The sequence below is a fragment of the Rhinopithecus roxellana genome, chromosome 17 (assembly GCF_007565055.1).
Source record: "Rhinopithecus roxellana isolate Shanxi Qingling chromosome 17, ASM756505v1, whole genome shotgun sequence".
NCBI classification, from domain to species: Eukaryota; Metazoa; Chordata; class Mammalia; order Primates; family Cercopithecidae; genus Rhinopithecus; species Rhinopithecus roxellana.
Window position 1 is genome coordinate 55,378,377 of NC_044565.1, and position 20,224 is coordinate 55,398,600.

At 48.4% G+C, this 20,224-nt stretch overlaps 1 protein-coding gene across 7 annotated transcripts in view; it reads right to left on the bottom strand.

Annotated features, from left to right (window-relative positions):
• Nucleotides 1–20,224, bottom strand: part of TPO (thyroid peroxidase) — a 132,720-nt gene that overhangs the window by 75,159 nt on the left and 37,337 nt on the right. For 6 of the 7 annotated variants that reach the window (XM_010386099.2, XM_010386095.2, XM_010386098.2 and 3 more), the window contains 3 exons: nt 15,254–15,338; nt 6,061–6,230; nt 3,622–3,754 (listed from right to left, as the gene is read on the bottom strand). The exons of the other annotated variant lie outside the window; for it this stretch is intronic. In XM_010386099.2, the coding sequence (XP_010384401.1) occupies nt 3,622–3,754; nt 6,061–6,230; nt 15,254–15,338 (388 nt within the window). The remainder of the gene's footprint in view (nt 1–3,621; nt 3,755–6,060; nt 6,231–15,253; nt 15,339–20,224) is intronic. 7 annotated transcript variants of the gene reach the window in all.

A 20,224-nucleotide genomic window follows, 5' to 3' on the forward strand; every position in this document is an offset into this window, starting at 1 on the left:
GCTTAATGCAAGATTTAATTATCCGAAACCTTTTGAGGAACGTTGGTGAGCCTCAAACATAAAGATCCAAACTCACTGCAGAGGACCCACATGCCCTTCATAATTGGAATTAAAAATGCATCATCTGACCCAGCAAGGATATAGAGGCAAAGCTTAATCACCAGAATTAATCAAAAGGAATATAAATTCTCTGAATTAAAAATCATGTATCAGAAACAAATATCTGCCTTAATTCTTTAATCCCATATGTGAAAAACCAAAGCAAACCTAACCAAAACAAATGCTAAACATGTTGACTGGAAGTTGCAATGACAATTCTAAAACATATTCAGATTTTTAGGATCACATAAGGAAGCCCACGTATTAATATGTTCTATAAGATTAATGTGTTCTATAAGATATAATATATACCATCAGGACAGCCATATGGTGATGTGCTGAGAATATCGACTGGGGACCTCCTGCATGGAGTATTAAGCTGTTAAGCTAAAAATTTCACCTGACATAGCCGACACACTAGTCAAGAAATGATCAAAAGAAACGCAACCAAACCCAGGCCAGAGAGCTAGTGCCATGCAAGGACACGGTCACAGTCTCTCTGGGTGCCTGGAGAGGCCAGGTCACCTCCCCTGGGGCAGGAAGGGTCCTAGTGAGTCGGCACCAGCCCAGGCAAGGATGGGAAGGTGTGGGTGGGGAACCAGGTGCTGGTGACCGAGAGGGACGCTGACGTGGCTTAGGAGACTGCTGGAGGGGAACTTAGCAACTTAGTGGGTGTGGGGAAGCTCTGGGAACTCAGGGCTGAGCAAGGCAAAAGTTAGGACCAGGGGAGACAGAGACACACACATGTTTTTGGGGTGGCTCTTGGGCACAGGTGCAGAAGAGGGGACATCCCTCAAGGCAGGGGACCATCCAGAGGCTAAAATGAGGGACCGCCACCCAGATGGGGAGGATGGCGAGGAACTCACGGTGGGGCATCAGAGGGTCTCTGCGTCTGATGACATTACTCAGCAACATGGTGAGGTGGAGGGGGAGTCTCCGGGCAGGCAACTCCAGCGGCAGCAGCGACCTGGGGTCTGATGACCACGAGGCTGTATCTTACCAATGGCCTGAGATACTGGGAGAGGTTTTGTGGAAGACACAAAGAGGTAGGCTCCAAGTGGCTAAAAATCGCTGTTTGGGCTGTTTTTATCAAAACTGGGCATGAATAAATTTGAGCTTGGTCCTAGGAGGCTTTGGCACTAACAGGTCTCGGCCTGCAGAGAAAATAAACCACCCAGGGGCCAAGGGGCAGGGGTCCTCTGAGGCTCACTTTTATAACAACAAGTGAGACACTAACGATTTCTGAGCAGATGTTTTATTTTTGGTGGAATACAATGCGTGAAGACTTGAACATAGCGGACTTTAGATCCAGATGCTGTAAATTCTTAATGAAAACTGTAGCCGTCACCACAGAAGGAGAGAAACCAGCTCGGATCTCAGTGTCCCCAGATCACGGCTGCCAGGGCCAACGTCATTGTACGGTCAGCAGAGATTCTCCCAGGAGCATCACTGGAGCTCACTCAGCAGCAGGGGCAGAGGCTCCTGAGACAGCAGCAGGGCCTCTAGGAAGGGCCAAGCAGGAACTCATTGGTGCTGGCTGAGGCCCTGGTCTTGAGGTTGTTAAATTGTAAACTGAAGCACAATACATTTTTTAAAGAGTTTTGTTTTGTTTTGTTTTGTTTTTGAGTGAACAGTGATTTATGAATGAGGAAGCACCAAACCAAAGAAAGGTTCAGGCTCTATTGCAGGACCCAGGGGGAGGCTTTGAAATCCATTCAGAGAGCAGCCCCGCCCCCACATCTCCAACACCACTGTCCCCAGGAATCCCTACCCTGAACGTGCATCTGCAGGTTAGACCCCACCCTGCCCTGCTGAAGACCCTGCTCCTCCCCGTGTAGTCCAAGCCATCTCTGCTCTGGCCTCTGGCTCGACAGTGTACCTGCCCCATTCCCTCCTCCATCCAGGCCCGGTCCCTCCAGCTGTGTATCCCACCAGCCACTTCAGTGCCCCCATACTCCCAGGCATCACCTCCTGTGCATCCTTTGTCTACACCTATGTCTTCCACCGAGCTCTGAGGACAGGACACGTGCCGTCTCCACCTCTGACCCCGCTTCCATGCGTGAGCACAGGCACCCCAGGCTTCAGGGGAGGAGGGGTGGACAGCAGACTCCTGTGTGGTCCTGACCCATCTCCGCGTTCAGCACAGGCTGCCTCTTCCAGCTGGGGCTCCACGGTCCTCAGATCCGGTCCTTACACATAGCCAGGTTATGCGTTCCTGCTGTGGGCTTTACAGACAAGCTCTTACAGCTCAAAGAATTGAAATAAATTGCCCTCTGATAAGTGGTGATCCCAGGTCTGAAATCCAGGGCTGTCCAGTTGCAAAGCTGTTGTTCTTAACCATCATCGACCCAGGACGCCGATTCCTGTTCATTGTCCCAGAGCCCCTGCCCTCTGTCTCAGGACACTGCCTGTCCAGGCCAGGGCTCTGCCTGGGTCCTGCTGATTCCTCTCTCACGGGGTCGGCGGGGACGGGGCATCTTCCTTCTGGCCTCAGCACACCCAGCAGCGAGGAGCTCGAGTCCCTTTGAGGAGCTCTTCCATGCTAAGCACCTTTGCTGCCTGCATCGGTGGACATCAAGCCTGCAGCCATCCTGACAAAGCCTCCAGGTGACCACGGGGTGTATTATTGCCCACAGACCCCACAGGCGCCACAATCGCAGCTGCTCTCCCTCTGCCCCTCTGTGTGCCAAAGGCTGCGTGTTTCTGCCCAAACGTGTCTTGCTCTTTCTGGCCTTTGCAAAGCCCTCTCCTCTACCCTGTGGCCCATTTGAGAAATCCCCACTCATCCTTTAAGATTTGGCTCACTTCTGTATCACTTTCTTCAGAAAACCAGTCTGAACCCCAGACTGAATCACATGCCTCTGTGTGTGGCCAAAGCTCCTGTCTACCTCCTGCCACCGTGGACCAGAGGAGGTGGGCAGTTGCCACTGTTGGGCAGATCTGAACTCACTCTGAGTGCAGTGGGGACTTGGGTTGGGGGCATTGAGAAGGAGGGTGCTGAGATGGTGTTGGCCACAACACGAAGCGTGAACGGGGAAAGCAACAGTTAAACTAGGAGAACCAGTGAGGGGGCCACCACGTGATGGCAGCCGGCTGGTTATTTTGGCTTCAGCTAAGGTGACAGGGAGTGGAGAGCACTCACTTTGGAGGTAAAAGTGACAGTCTTGGGGGTGCATTGGAAACAACGGGTAGGGGAGTTAGTGAAATCAAGAATGGAACCTAAACATATGGCTTGAGTTATTAGGTGAACGGCGGTGGAATTTGTGGGGTTAGGAAGTTAAGAGTGACCTAGAAGCACCTATGGAAGCGGCGTTGTGGCTGGGAATGATGGTGCGGTTCAGCATGCTGCTTGAGGCACCACCAGGTGTGCAAGAGGCCATGTCAGGGAGGCCAAGGACAGGAACCAGGGGCTCAGGGGTGGGTACAGATCCACCAGTCATGGTAGAGGCTCCTTTATCATGGCACCTAGTCATGTTCAGATGCAACTTTCATGAGAAGATTAAGAAAATCCACAAACAATACCTATTGTTGCAAGCTCCTGTGATGAGCCTGTATTTGTTTGCCAGGCACGTGTTTGGGCATTTTGGGGGCAGCATGTAAGGGAGACATCCGGACATGTTTGCAATGATGCTCAGCAGATCTTCTGATAAAGCATCTGTGAAAAATGGAAAACTGTGAATTCCGTGCTTGTAACCACAAATCCACCCAATAAATACTCTACGGCAGTCTCAAAAGTGGCTCCAGCATCTGAATTTGGGATTCATATGTAACTGGGGTCATTGTTTTTGAGAACATCTGCTTTCTCCCTTTACCTCAAGAACTCACTCACTTAATTCTCTTGAGCTTCCTTATTGCTGGAAATGCGGGGTTTTTAAAATTTATTTTTGCTCTGTGATCTTTCAGAAAAGCAATCTAAAAGCTCTCAGCCCCCAGGGGGATAAGCCAGCAAGTAACTTCGCAGTTACCATCAACCCTCACTGAGCACATCTCCGGGGCTCATTCATCACAATTGCACAGTGAGGCTTGTGTGCCTAGTAACGGCCCCAGTGCTTTAGAAGACAGTGAGGAGTAGAATTTATCCCGAACCCTAATGTAGAAAAAAATCTTGCCTTAATGAAGATGGTACGCTTATCTATAAAACCTTTCATTTTTCCTTTGTATTGATTTTTGGTTCCCTTGTAAATCTTTCCAGATGAGACGAGAGCCCACAAAACTATTTCCTGTTTTTTTTTTTTTGGATCAATTCTGTCACTATAATTTATATGTTATTCAACAAATCAAAGTGAGAGTGACTTTATTGTCTATTAGTAGAGGTAATCATCGATTACTTCTCCAAGACAGTTTATATAAATCTTTGAGGATAATGCTACAAAACTTGGATTAACCAGATACCAGTGAAATTGAGATATTCAATAGAAAAAAAAAAGCCAGGAAGGAATGCATTCCATTTTCAGATATGAGAGAAACAAACTAGTCTTTCAATCATGAATGCTCACTAACAGGCCAATGGGAATGGCTCCATGGGAACAGTTAAGCAAACCTCGGACTGCAGTGTGCATTCAGTTAGTGGAGGAATAGGCATTCCTCAAAAAGCTGAGCACAGATTCTTCTTGACAGGAATGTCCTCAAGCAGATGCTTGCAGACAACAAATCATGTGCAATAGAAAAGAACCATTAGGTTATAGTCACGTAATACACAAGACCAACGTGAAGCAGCAGCCTAGAAGGATAGGCACTGACATTTAATGGAGTCCTGGCTTGGTGATGAAGTAATGGGAAACCTTTTTACATTCCTCGCGTTCTAAATTTTCTAGATGGGCTATGCTTACAATGGAAATCATTTAAAAATATTCTAAATTATGGAGTCCTTAAGTTCTGTGTTATAGCCTGGACCAAATACCTCAGCCTATTCTCCTAAACATTTATGTCTACAGACCCAGCAATGAGCATGTGGCTCTAAAGCATGGACCAGAAAGACCCACATCTTCTGGCGTCAGGAACTGCCATTTCCATAGGAGGCCCTGATAGGACAGTGGACAGGACAGTGGACCAAGAGTTCTTAGAAACATCGTTCAGCCACATGGTTTGAAAGAAAGGACATTTCAAATGAATCTTAGCTTGCTGTGAAGTTAGTTAAACTTCACTGTTAAATTTAGGATTTGAGAATTCTGGTTAATACTGGTTTAGCCAAGTTTGTCTTATTCTAAAAGCTAAGTAAACCAGCACCAAATTGATCTATAGCTAGTTAGAAGGAATAACTCAGAGGCCAAGTAGCTCATGGCACTGCACAGAAAAAATCATTGACTAATTAAAAAGACATTTGGCTTACTTGCTCCCCATCATAAGCAGCACCAATATGCCTTTTGGCTGCCTGCATTACCATCTCAGTATCTTATGTTCATAGAGTGCTTTAGAGCTGAAGAAATAATGACATTTGCTCCTGGTTTATGCGTTGGTCTTCTGACAGCCAGCGGAGTGAGCAGTGCTACTGTCCTCATGTTAGAGATGAGTCAATTGGCTCTCAAAGGTCCTAGGTAGCTCTGCTAAGGCAACAGTAACTCGGGGAAGATGGGGCTCCCTGCAACACGCTGCCTCACACATGAAGTCCTTTCATTGAAGAGGTTTTATGAATGAGCTCGCCAAGTTTTAACTAAGAGGGGGGCTATGGGAAAAATTCCTAAATTATTTTATACCATACAAACGGATGTTTAGCTTATTGAGCTCGTTTTCAAATTTGATTTGAATTGGAGAGAGACAGCTATTTTCCGGAGTAACAAAAAGAAGATACTGAGACTGTTTGGTAAGCATTTTAAAAATTGCAGCTCGTATGTTTTGCTCGGTCTCAAGTAAAAAACACGCCCTCAAGTAAAAAACATGCCCTGAACAAGCAGCCCCTGGACAAAATCAAGGCATCCTCCCTCAGGAGTTGCAGCTTCTCAGTGGGGAGGGGGTGCCCGTTACCGGTTGGATGCTGTGATTGTTGAATTTTCAGGTTGACTTTTCTTTTCATCGCTTGTATTGATGTTTCCATTATCTCTGCTGCTCGGGCAATCTCTCTGCTAGTTGGCTCAGGAAGTTTGGAAAAAGACAGAAGCTGATGTGGGGAAAGGATTTCTCTTTTTTTGAGGTTTCTATGGCACATAAAGAAGATATAAAACAGATTATTTGTCTGTGGTAGCTTTGGCACTTAATTACGAATTAATTAAGCAGACATTTATTGAGTAACTACTGTGTTCCAGACAATATGCCGGGCACTGCGGGGTGTGCACAGGGAAAACACGCACAGTCGCTGTTCACGGGGTCGTTGGGTTTAGGAACAGGAATAGGGTGTAGGTGATGCATCAGTATTGAATGATGAGGAAAATGGCAAATCCTTGCCCTTTGCAAAACTGCCGTATCAGAGTGAATTGGATTCTCATAACAATTGCTGACAGGCCATCACATCCAAACCAAGATATGATTTGTTTATGTCCCAGCTAATGAAACAGGAGACTGGGGAGTGCACGGCCCTGCCCTGATCTCAGAGCCAATGCCTGCCGAGGCTGCCTGTGTCCCAGCTCCAACTTCTTCGCTTCCCACTCCAGTGCAGAGCATCTCCTCAGTGCAGCCTCACAATGGGGCAGCAAAGCTGTTCACAGTGAGAGCTAAACACACTGTCACAGAGGAAGAAACACGTGAAGCCTGCCTCACCTGCAGGCCTCCCCTCACCCACAGGCCTCCCCTCACCCCCAGGCCTTCCCTCACCTGCAGGCCTCCCCTCACCCCCAGGCCTCCCCTCACCTGCAGGCCTCCCCTCACCCCCAGGCCTCCCCTCACCTGCAGGTCTCCCCTCACCCCCAGGCCTCCCCTCACCCCCAGGCCTCCCCTCACCCCCAGGCCTCCCCTCACCCCCAGGCCTCACTCCACCTGCAGGTCTCCCCTCACCCCCAGGCCTCACCCCACCTGCAGGTCTCTCCTCACCTGCAGGCCTCCCCTCACCCCCAGGCCTCACTCCACCTGCAGGTCTCCCCTCACCCCCAGGCCTCCCCTCACCTGCAGGCCTCCCCTCACCCCCAGGCCTCACTCCACCTGCAGGTCTCTCCTCCCCCACAGGCCTCCCCTCACCTGCAGGCCTCACCCCACCTGCAGGCCTTCCCTCACTCCTGGTCTCCCACACAGGCACCTGGCCTTTTTAGATTCCCAGCAGCAGCAGCTACAGGGAACCAATCCAAGGTTTCACAGTTGACCTGCCTACTAGCATTTGGGAACCTGGGGAACCTGGAGAGAAAGGACAGAGGTGACCTTTGCAACAATGCTGCCAACACCTGGGTGGATCAGAGCATTGTCCAAGCACCTGCAAAGTGGAATTACTGAGTCCCCAGGACCCAAGGGAGGACTACATCAGGTTCACCATCCTTCTTGCCTGAGGGTTGAGTCAATCACCTTTGACAGCAAAGCTGGCAGGGCCAGGCCCCAAAGGAGAAGCAGAGTGACCACAGCGGACTGCGCTCTGGGGGCTCCAGACAGCTGCCCTGGCTGAGTCGTCTGCCGTGGGGCCTCTCCAGCTGACAGGAGGCCAGCACTGCCCAAGTGACCACGGGAGGTGTGCGAGTGTCAGAGGCCAGGCAGAACTATGGAGCTGGCAGGAGAACCTCCTTCCCTCTGCAAGTTAGACATGAGGCTCAGGACTCAGAAGCACCCACTGTGGCTTTGGGAAAAGTGACCTAGTTGTTCTCTTCAGTTGTTCTGCCATAATTAAATGGATTGTTTATATTTTTGTTTATTAATAATAACCCCAAAATACATAGTGCTTATTAGTGAACATAAAGTTTCAGGTTCTGTGCTAAGAACTTGTATTCCTTCCATAGTTAATAATATTGAATACTAAAAACAAATGTGCTAAGAGAGATTGTAAGTGCTCTCACCACACGTAGACACCAATCACTATGGAAGGTGATGGGGACGTTAATTTTGTTTGACGACAGTGATCATTTCATTATGTATCAAAACATCATTTTGCAAATCTGAGATATATACAATAAAAATAAAAATTGTTAAAGCTTACATATTAAGCTGTTTTTGAGTTGCTCTAAAGAAATACTTGAGACTGGGTAATTTATAAAGAAAAGGGATTTAATTGGCTCAAAGTTCTGCAGGCTGTGCAAACATGGACCCAGCACCCGCTTGGCTTATGTGGAGGCCTCGGAAGCCACAATCATGGTGGAAGGTGCAGCAGGAGCAGGTGCCTCACATGGTGAGAGAAGGAGCAAGAGGTCAAGCAGGCAGGTGCCACACAGTGTAAAACAACCACGTCTCACATGGACCTCTTGGGCGAGAACTGACTCATCACCAAGAGGATAAGGCTAAACCATTCATAAGGGGTTTGCCCTCGTGATCCGCTCGCCTCTCACCAGGCCTCATCTCCAACATCAGGAATCACATTTTAACATGAGATTTGAGGGAAAAAGCATCCACACCATATCCTTCTACCCTGTTCCCCCGAATCCCATGTCTTTCTCACATTCCAAAATACAATTACGCCTTCGCAACAGTCCCCCAAAGTTTTAATTTATTCCGGCATTAACTCAAAAGTCCCAAGTCCAAAGTCTCATCTGGAGATGAGGTCCTTCTACCTATGAGCCTCTGGGATTAAAAAAAAAAAACAGTTACATGTTTCCAAGATACAACGGTGGCACCAGCATTGGGTATATTTTTCTATTCTAAAAGGGAGAAATCAGTCAACAGAAAGGGTTGATAGGCCCCACACCAGTCTACGCTCAGTAGACAATTCGATAAATCTTAAAGCTCCAAAACAATCTCCTTTGACCCTGTGTCCTGTACCCTGGTGTGAGGAATGGACTCCCAAGGCCTTGGGCAGCTCTGCCCTGTGGCTTCCTTGAACACAGCCCACCTGGCTGCTCTCATGGTTTGGAGTTGAGCACTTGAGGCTTTTTCAGGCACAGGGTGCAAGCTGCTGGTGGATCTACCATTCTGGGGTCTGCAGGGTGATGGCCTCCTTCTCACAGCTCCATTAAGCAGTGTCTCAGTGGGCACTCTGTGTGGGGGCTCCAACCTCGTATTTCCCCTCAGCATGGCCCTACTAGAGTCATTCTGAGAGGGCTTTGCCCCTGAAGTAGGCTTCTGCCTGGCCACCTAGGCTTGTTCATGCATTCTCTGAAATCCAGGGAAAGCCACCAAGTCTCCTTAACTCTTGCATTCTGTGAGCCTGAAGGCTGAACACCATGTGAAAGCTATAGACACTTATGGCTTGGACTGTTCAAGCTGTGGCTTGAGTAGTACCTGGGCCCCTCTGAGCCAAGCCCAGAGCCAGAGCAGCTGGGATACAGGGATCTGTGTCCCCGGGCTGCACAGGACAAAGAGGCCCAAGGTCTAGACTCTGAAGCCATTCTTTCCTCCTAGATCTCTGGGCTTATGATGGGAGGGGCTGTCCTGAGGACTTACAACATGCTTTCTTCCAGGCCCTTTTCCTGTTGTCTTGGATAGTAGCACTCAGCTCCCTTTTAGTCATGCTAATCTCTCTAGCAAATGGTTACTCCAGCAACCCCCCTTTAATTCCTTCCCTGAAAACAGGCTCTTGTTTTCTATCACATGGGTAGGCTGCGAATTTTCCCAATGTTTATGCTCTGCTTCCCTTTTAAATGTAAGTTCCAAACACAAATCATTTCTTTGCTCTCATATCTGATGGTTGGTTGTTAGAAGCAGCTAGACCACCCCTTGAATGCTTTGCTGGATAGAAATTTATTCTGCCAGATACTCCAAGCCATCACTCTTAAGTGCAAACTTCCACAGATCCCCAGGACTTGGACACAATGCAGCCAAGCTCTTTGCTAAGGCATAACACAGGTGACCTCTGCCTCCAGTTCCCAGTAAGTTCCTCATTTCCATCCGAGACCATGTCAGCCTGGCCTTCACTGTCCTTATTTCTAGCAGCATTTTGGTTACAGTCATTTGGCAAGTCTCTAGGAAGTTCTAAACTTTCCCTTGTCTTTCTGTCTTCTTCTGAGCCCTCCAAACTCTTCCAACCCCTGCCATTACACAGTTCCAAAGCCACTGCTACAATTTCAGGTGTCTTTATAGAAACACTGCACTCCTCAGTGCCAGTTTTCTGTGTGAGGCCATTTTCACGTTGCTGTAAAGAAATACCCGAGATTTGGTAATTTACGCAGAAAAGAAAAGAAGTTCAATTGGCTCACGGTTCTTCTGGCTATATAAGCATTGCTCCTGCACCTGCCTGGCTTCTGGTGAGGGCTTCAGGAAGCTGACAACTATGGCAGAAGTTGGATGGGGAGTGGACAGGTCCCGGAGCAAGAGAGTAGAGTGGGGGAGGTGCCACAGACTTTTAAACAACCAGATCTCATGTGAACTAACTGAGCAAAAACTCCCTTATCATCAAGGGGATGGGGCAAATCAGTCACTCAGGAGGGATCCGCCCCCAGGCTCCGGTTCTTCTCAGCAGGCTCCACCTCCAACACTGGGAATCCCATTTCAGCATGAGATTTGGGGGACGCACATCCAAACCATATCAGCTTGTGAGACAAATACAATAATTACGCCCATTTTATAGATGAGGAAATTAATTCATTGAAAATTAAGTAGCCTGGCCGGGCGCGGTGGCTCAAGCCTGTAATCCCAGCACTTTGGGAGGCCGAGACGGGCGGATCACGAGGTCAGGAGATCGAGACCATCCTGGCGAACACGGTGAAACCCCGTCTCTACTAAAAATACAAAAAAAAAACTAGCCGGGTGTGGTGGCGGGCGCCTGTAGTCCCAGCTACTCGGGAGGCTGAGGCAGGAGAATGGCATCAACCCGGGAGGCGGAGCTTGCAGTGAGCTGAGATCCGGCCACTGCACTCCAGCCTGGGCGACAGAGCGAGACTCTGTCTCAACAAAAAAAAAAAAAAAAAAAAGTAGCTTGCACCACATAGACATCCAGTGAATGACAGAGACAACAGTAAGATACAAAAATTATACACATGCATCATGTATCTTAGAAATAACTTCATGTACATACAAATGCATGTGATATTTAACTTAAAATATACAATAGATGTGTTTTAGATCTGCTGACATGTTTGTAAAAGGTACTATATAGTCATGAACTTTGAGGACACTGAGATTGTAGCTACTTATAACTAACACATTAGCCAGCCACAGTTCATGGATGTCAGCCAAAGACAGAAGATGCCTGGCCCAGACACAAGTGACATTGTCAGTCGCAGCAGCTGCGGCAGAGCCAGAGCGTAGGCACCTGGGCAGGTTCCCCAGGACTCACCATGGTAGAGAGGATAGCAACCCTCCCAAAACGCATGCTTTCCTTGCAGACATTTATCTAAAATCTATCTGAGCAAGACATTTGGCTAATAGGAAGAATGAGAATTCTCTGGAGATCTGAAGAGGCCAACGGTGCTCCTTTTGATGAAATCTACTCTCTGCCCCTAGAACAACACCTGCACCCACTCGAGGGCTCACTGTCGCATCCCTTCTTTTGCCTGGCACCCATGGGACAATGGTCTGGACCCAAAAGGGATACATCAGGAAAGCAGCGGTCTGGGAAACTGATCCCAGCTCCTGAGCGTGACCTGGAGGGATCTGGGAAACTGATCCCAGCTCCTGAGCGTGACCTGGAGGGGTCTGGGAAACTGATCCCAGCTCCTGAGCGTGACCTGGAGGGGTCTGGGAAACTGATCCCAGCTCCTGAGCATGACCTAGAGGGTATTGCCCAGCAGGTGCCCTGGATGGGTACCCAGGCCACGCTGCCCATACCAGCCCTTCCTGTCCCTGCAGCTGCCATGCAGCTCAGAGGGCTCTCTCTCGCTGACTGGTCACTTTCCCATCATGTCCACGTTCTGCAGAGCCCAGCCTGCAGGCAGCTCAGTTCAGAAGAGCCTGGAGAGCTGCTTCAACCCCACAACAAGCCACAGTCTGCTCTGTTCATCTACTGCCATTTCCCAGGGGCCGCAGCCATGGCTCATTCCGGACACAGACGCAATCTGCAGCCCAGGCCAGGACTGCATGTTACTTTAAGACCTCAGCTTCAGAACATAAGCAAGGTATTACTAGGTGACACTTGCAGGCTCTTAATTGCAGCAAAATATCTGAAAACCAAACTCAGGGGAACTTTGACTCTAGCTGGTTTTGCATTCTTAAGGTGAAGAGCCCACACAGAACCATGCACCATATGTGTGTTCCCACGAATTCTCCAGATCACGCTCGGTTCGGGGACACTATCCAGTAGCTTCATTTGATTAAATAAAAATGCTCCTTTAGCTGTTCTGTCTGCTGCCCCAGGAATGCCCAGAGCGTTTCACTGTGAACAGTAAACAGACTAAAATGGTATCACCAATCTAGGTGCAGATGGTCCAGACTGAATACACCCTGGAACTCACAGCGAATACTGGAAATGGTCCCTGAATGCTAAAAAGGAATGAGTTTACTGCTCAAGGAATGTGAGCCTGGACAGACCATGGGCTGAGTAACTGAGACTGATGGGAACATTTGGTGTCTCGGCCTCTGGTCTCCCGGACCCAGAGCCTCATGCAGACACTTCTTCCATCTATGCTGAAATTATAAAATTACGAAGCGGAGAAAGGAAGGGAGTTGCTCCCACTCTCATGGCAGGTGGAGGGGGCAGATCTGCAGTGCCCGCTCTCTGCCATGGTGAGAGAAAAGCACACTGCCCTGTCCCAGGGGTGCCTGCCAGGTCGAGGGCACACTCACCCCCACCCCCACACACTCATGGGGCACACTCACCCCTGCCCCCACACTACCAGCCACACCTGGCCAGGCGGCCCAGACACAATGGATGGGCAGATCCTGCCCCTGCCTACCTCCCTCACAGGGTCTGGCTGCTGCAGGTGAACCTGGTTGCTGATGCAGCCTGGGCCACAGGCCCCGGAACCCTCCGCTGCCTCCCTGGAGGTTGTATCTTCCTCCAGAATACACCGCACATTCTCCAGATTCTCCAGTCAAACAGGGGTGCTCTTCCCCAGAGCCCGGGCCCGCACGCTCGCCGCACAGCGTAAAGATCCGGGTCCCCAGGCACAGGGCCCCCCTCCTTAGACGCAGCCCCTCCTGTGTGCAGCCTGCCTGGTCTCCTTTCCATTGCTCTGTGGGAGCGAGTGCAAACACTAAAACTCTGGCTCCATCTACCTTGGGAGCAAAGTCCTCCGTCCCTGGCCCCGTGCTATCCAGGTAAGCGAGGCGATGAGTGAGGGGTAGGGTGGCCTCAGAGGCTCCCTTTTGTAAACACTTCCATGGGCAGGCTCTGTGCTTTCCTATCACTTTCCAAAAGCCTGGGGCCACGCCACTGTCCACGAGCGAGTGGAAGAAATGACTTAGGCACACTCTAGCTTCTGACATAATTATTTAGAGAAGTTATTTTTTTTCCTTTTCGGCTCTAAAGTAACTAGATGTGTTTTGAAGGATAAAAGTGTTTTATTATGATTAAAACTTTTACTCAAAGTCAGTTCTCTAACCAGCCAACCATCATGTTTCCTGATGATCCGTAATAAATTCATCCCTAAATGAGGTGCCCCCTTCAGGTGTCTGTCTTTACACAAGGAACACGGACTTCTGAGAATATGAAATGATCTAACTCATCTCTGTATCCCAGCATCTAGAACAATGACTGTTCCATAGTAGAAACAGTATTTCTTAATTTTTCCAGTAGTCTCCCCAGCTGACATCTCTCCTGGGCTTCCCTCACTCTAATGCATCCTTAGGATCAAGGCATTGATTTCAAAAGGGCCCTGTTAACATGCAATTTGTACACCAAAAATAACATTCTAATGTCCTCGCCTAACCACCTGAGTGGACCCCGCCTCTCGGCCAAGGGCATTCCAAAGTTAGTCTGAAAAGCTGGTTCAGGCCGTGATGGAAGGTGGTGAGTCAGACACGCCTCCATCTACCCCTCCAGCATTGACACAGACCTTAAGTCTGGTAAGAAGCATTCATGATCTCTTCTCTGTGAAGCTCATGAAAGCTTGGTGCCCACAATCCCTTCACATAACCCAGACATTCCTTCCTACTGATGATAATTCTTTCCACTGATTTTTGCCAATCAGAAAACTGTTACATCTACTTATGACCTGGAGACTCCTCACCATGCAAATCTGACACGTTTTGACGCATGTCTTCTGTCTCTCTAAGATGTGTAAAAGCAAGCTGTGCCCCAGCCATCTTGGGCAGGTGTCCTCAGGACCTCCTGACACTGTGTTACAGGCACATCCTTAGCCTTGTTAAAATAAACGTTCTACGTGGATTGAGATCTGTCTTAGATACTCGGGTTCACAAATTGTTACTAAGAGAGCAGCACACACTTCTTACTACGCACTTGGTATCCGCCCCCACTGCCATGTCTTCCCCAGGAATTCTTGCCCGTTTTAGACTTACTAAAGTGTGCATGAGTTTCTGAGAAATAGTGGTTCTCTTTCTTTTCCCTTTGATTCAATTTTTAGAAAATAAATAATAATTTGTTTTCAGCCAATATGAATAATAAGGTGTTTTTCTGGCTGGAATAATAGAAATTTGGAATAAATTAACTGCTGTCTTTTGATATTTTGTATCTTGAGAACTTATATAATTATTTGTCAACTTCCTACAAAATAATAAGCTTGGGAGGACAAACCGCTTTACAGGTTTTTTGTTTTTCTTTTCTTTTTCTAGACAGGTAATATGAGACCACAATATTCTTAATAGTGGTGTCTGTTATATAATGACAAATGCTAATTATTTCAAAAATGGAAGAGAGCCTCATTTAATTCTTTATCCTATGCCCCAAGTTATGTTACAGTTACATCACACCACCAAAGATCTGGGATCTAGGTCTCCCTTTTCCTCTTTAATCTGTCCTAGCCCTTGAGGAGAGAGTCTGGTTTCACTATCAGGACGTCAGCCTCTAGTGTCTTTTAATCAGGATATATGTAATTGCTGACTGGATCACGGTGCTTTTCCTCTGTGTCTTGCTAAAGAAAGAATTGGATATTAAATACCATTTCTATCCTCTGCTTGCACATGACACTGGGGAAGTAAATTAACGATGGGAAGCTTCAGGTTTTCATTTGCAATTGTGAATATTAGGCCACACGTGTGCAGATGTTGGGGAGGACGTGCCCGTAGGTGGCATTCGGGGCAGTGGCCCCTCCCCAGGGCTCACCTCTGCATCGTGGCGTACATGGCAGCGTCCACCAGGCGCTTGCTTTCCTCCAAGACGCTGGCGACACGAGACTCCTCAGGCTTTCCTACAGAAGAGAATAGCACACAGTCAAAGCACGATGACGGTTCGGGATTCACTGGCAGTGTTGCTTTGTTGCTCAAGCCCATCTGGCTGTGGTGATGCCCACGTGGCTTCCAGGGCAGGCAGGCAACCAGGTCCGCGGGTGGCTTCCCCTCCACGGGCCTTCACTTCCTTGCTAGGGAGGAGCGTCCCTCCCCCTGCATGGAGCTGCCTGGAGAATGGGATGAGAGAGCTACTCACCTAATTTCTCACTTGTCCAAACCACTTCAAATGATTCTGAATAACTTTCGTTCTGAACATTTATCACTGGTTACCTGAGCTAGTGGTAAAGTTGATAATAATTTGCCTATCTTAATTTGTGTACTTAATGAAAGATAAAATAATTCCAATATACCAGCAGTTACCAATGAAAACACTCCTGTGTTATTTGTTTTAGCACCTGGAATGTTTAAGAGGTTAAAATCCCATTCCTGGGTAACAACGTGAAGTTCCAGACGGGTAACAGGAAGATGGCAAGTGCTTCCGGCCATATTCACACGTCAGTCCTGTCACTAAATTCACCTGTGTAGCATCAATACTCCACCAAAGGAATGAATTGGTTCCTAAAAGCAAATAGAAGTCCCTGAAGGGGACACCAGGCTCTCGCTCTCCCCATGGCCCAACGTGGCACCTGCAAGAGGTCGGCCCAGGAGAGGCAAATGCACGAGGTCAGCCCAGGAGAGGCGACTGCAGCGCCTCTCAAGGCTTCAGCCCCAAGTGCCTTCCATGCTCGTCCCCACCCAAGGAGCAAACAAATTCCCCACCATCCCTTCTTCCTGTTCCCTCTGCCCTGCTCCGTCTGTTCCGTTGTCTACCCCGTTTCTTACAGTGTGATACAACAAAGTTAAGAAAACCTCCATGATGGATCTCTGTTGGGGTCTGGGATGAGTAACCAGTGGTTAAGCACTTGGGGCAGAGGGTGACCTCTCAGGGTTGGGCAGAGAGCAATGAACAGAGCCCCGCCGGTGTGGGGCTCCCTGGGGCCAGGGTGGGAGGGAGGGAGGGGCACCCAGTATGGGCTCACAGCTCCACCAGGGCCCCGCAGCACAGTCGTCAGAGCTGCGGGCTGTGGGTGTGGAGTCTGAACAGGGGACCCGGTTTCATGCCAGCATGTGCATGCTTGGGAAAGTGTGATGTGGAACGGATGCCACCGGGAGTGAGTAGGAGCCAAAAAAGGAGGGGTGGCCTGGGCATCGCAGGACCGGTGGCAGGTGTGGACCTCAAGGACCAGCATTCCGGGCTTTATGGCGATTTCTTTCAGCTCTCAAGAGCAAGGGAACCTCCTATTCCCACAAAAGCTTGAGATATAAGACACTTGGAATTTTCGTTTATTTTCCTCATATTTCCTTCTAAACCCACTGCAACTGCCTGGGCAACTCAACTCACATTTAGTATTCTGAGGTCAGTCACGGCCGCTTACTTGCCAAATGCAGTAACCACCCCCCAGGACTCTGGTGCTTTTGGGATATTGCCGGAATTCTCAAGTGGCAGAGCAGTGACGGCCATGGGCTCTGGAGTGAGACAAATCAATCTCCGAGTGACGCAGCAGACCACTTCACTTGGCGCAGTTTTCTCTCCTAGCAGCAGAGTTACATGGCAGGATAGTTTCAGAGAGAAGTTTGCACAGCTCTTGGCTGAGGGCCTGGCAAGTGCGCAGAGTTACGTCTTAGGATGGTTTTAGAGAGAAGTTTGCACAGCTTTTGGCTGAGGGCCTGGCAAGCCTCAGTGCTCCCGTCCGTTGTGCCTTCTGCTTTCAGTTTCTGGCCGCTCCCTGTCTCAGCCTCGGTCACCTTGGCTCTCTTCCCTCCACGGTCTCCCTTCCGTGAATGTCACCACAGGTGCATTTCTGGCTCCTCTGATCTTTGCCGTCTCCTCTCACCCTCCTTTCATCCTCACCCAAACACCCGTTTTCAACTTGAACTTCTCTCCCGAGTCACGCCATCCTCCTCTGTTCCCCACTGGGGCGAATTAACAGCCTGAAATAACCACCCTGCCAGCTCAAGTCCCCAGGCCAGAAACCCAGCCATGGCTTTCCTTGCCTTTCATTCACCATGTTGTGTTGATTTCCCCATAATATCTCTGGAAGAACGTCCTGCTCCTGCCTGGCCCTTGCCAGTCTCCCTTTCTACTGCCTTAGTACAAGGAGCTCTCGACTGTCTCCTGCACTGATCTCTCCCCCATCCTTCTGTCCCTCCTGCAGTCACCCAAGTGACCTTTCTAAAACAAGGCCTGCTTGTGCCTGTGCCTTTGATGGAAGCATCTGAAGGTTCCTGATGCCCACGGAATTGCGTGCAGGTCCTCCTCAGAATCCAGGACTTCCACAACCTGCCCAAGACCCATCTCCATGTTGCAGAGCTGTGGATGTAAAACACAATTTATCCTTCATCTCATAAAATTGTCAGTCTCAAGCTCCCAGGTCTTCCTTTATGAAATTTTGATCCTGCTGATCTTTAGGTACCAGAAAAAGAAAATTAGCTCTGTCACTCACAGCACCTGTGTTTATGCATCCTGTCACTGAGAGCTTCTTCAGGGCTCTGCAAGGTTCTGCGCTATTCACGGCCAAGACCAAAGGCTGGTTTTCAGCAGGCACTTGACAATTATTTAAGAACCAAATGATGAAATATAAAGAAACATGCTTATCTTTCCCTACTATGCCTGGAAATGGCAGTTTCTAGAGAGATCATTCCTTGTTATTGACAAATATTAATATATTGTTATTTAAGTTTAACGGATCACATGTTGCTTAGTCTCTAGTTTCTTTCCTTATTGTGAAATATTTTACAAAATTAAAACATTTTTATAGGCGTGCAGATTATTGTTGTCTTTTAAGTTTCATAAAATAAATCCATTTTTGTATTGAAAACTCCCATCAGAGACACATAATTCTCATCAGATAGTCTCAAGCCTCTGCTGGAACCGGTGGTGTTTTCATTGTTTAGGTTAACTACTTCTTGGCTGAACAGAGGTGACCGACGTCCCTCCATAGGGGAGGAAGAAACCTTTTCTCTCCCAGGATCTTAGGTTAATTTTCTGGGGCATTGTAAATTATACTGACAAAAGGCAGAGTCACAAGAGGAAAACACACAGGGGGTTCTTAACCTGGCCTCCTGCTCCCACGAGGGAGCCCCCTGAGCCCCCCAAGATGGAAACTTGGACGGACAGTTAGAACTCGGCTGCACAGCCCCTCAACAAAAGGACAATCATTTTCCAAGAAGCTGCAAGACCAAAGCAAAGGACTTTGAGCTCCCGGGAAACACACTGTGAGGAGGCCTGTCTGGGGCAACTACAGGAAGGGAGGCCAGGGCTGCAGAGGTTTGCCACACAAAAGCCTCTGGGACTGGTTCCAGGCTGAGGGCCTGGGGTCCCCCGTGATGAATTTCCGTCCTTTCTGCTGGAGAGGGAAAGGGACACTTTTGCGGATTTATGTTCTACTTTTAGGCAAACAGAGGGAGGGCAGATGGCTTTTCCTTTATCCGCTGCTTCTCAGTTTCCATCAGCTCACATTAGCTTTCCTGCCACCAGGGAGCTGGGGTAGCTGGCTCTGACCCCCGTGCCATCGTTAGCTCTGCAGCTGCCCTTCCTTGGTTCCCAGTAGTCCCAGGGAAAGGGCGTTGGATGCAAGGACCATAGACTTAGGGAGTCTGAACCTGAACTTTATTTTTTTCAGAACTGAACACTGAATTCTAGAGAGTCATGGGACTTAATTACTTGCTCTGGAGAAGCTGCCCACTGCTCTCCGCCTGCGCCTTCTCAAGATTGCTCCTGCTCTGAGAGGCGCATGGCACGGTTCCCCCAAATTCTCCTTTATGCATATTCATATTGTTCATAAAAGTGGTGGGATTCAGGGACACATTCGGCAAGAACATACTATATTTCAGAAAGAAGAAGGAAGTTGCCTTGTTCCAAAGGCTGTTTATGTAAAAAAAAACCTATATATATATATAACTACCTATACATATATTTATATATTATATATATATTATATATATATGAAAGCCAAAATTCTTCTCTAAAACCATAAGCCCCCAGGGCCAGAGCTTTGCCCCTAATTCTAAGCGCTGGATTCCTGTTTAGAGTTGTGTGTTGATTCTCACTTTAATCATTGCTGTTTGTTGCAATTTAATGAACTGGAATAAGGTTTGCCAACTTTCCTTTTAAAACAAATTCACTCATTAGGCTAGCTTCCCAAATTTTCCCAGTCTGCAGGCAGCGCCTCTGCTTCCCATTGTTCATTTGCATCTTGTTTTCTTTTAACAGCTATAACTTGTGGAACATTTGCCATAAAGATATTTGCACATAAATCTTGATTTTGCAGAAATGCTGGAATGCCACTCAGCCTGCGAGGGGATGAACACTCGGTTCAGGGTTTTAGAGGAGGGACTGGTAGCAAAAACTTCTCTTAGACAACAATGGTCATGCACAGACTTTGGAGGGAAAATGAAATCGTTTTCCATTTTCAAAGACTCTTATTACAGGATTTTCAGGTGCTGAAGTTTATTTCTCTTTGTGCTTTGACCCTAGGGGATCCTGCTCTGGAACAAGAGTCTCTCCTGCACCCACCCACTCTGAGCACCGGCCGAGATCGTTCCCTTCTAATTCCACCTTCCTAAGGTTTACAGACAAGTTGATACAACCTAAACTCTATCCAGGACTGATGCTTTTCTTTCTCTCTCTGTTTTTTTTAGATAGATTCTCACCTTGTCACCTAGGCAGGAGTGCAGTGATGTGATCTCGACTCACTGCAACCTCCACCTCCTGGGTTCAACTGATTCTTGTGCCTCGGCCTCCCAAGTAGCTGGGATGACAGGTGGGTACCACCACGTCCAGCTAGTTGTTATTTTTTTGCATTTT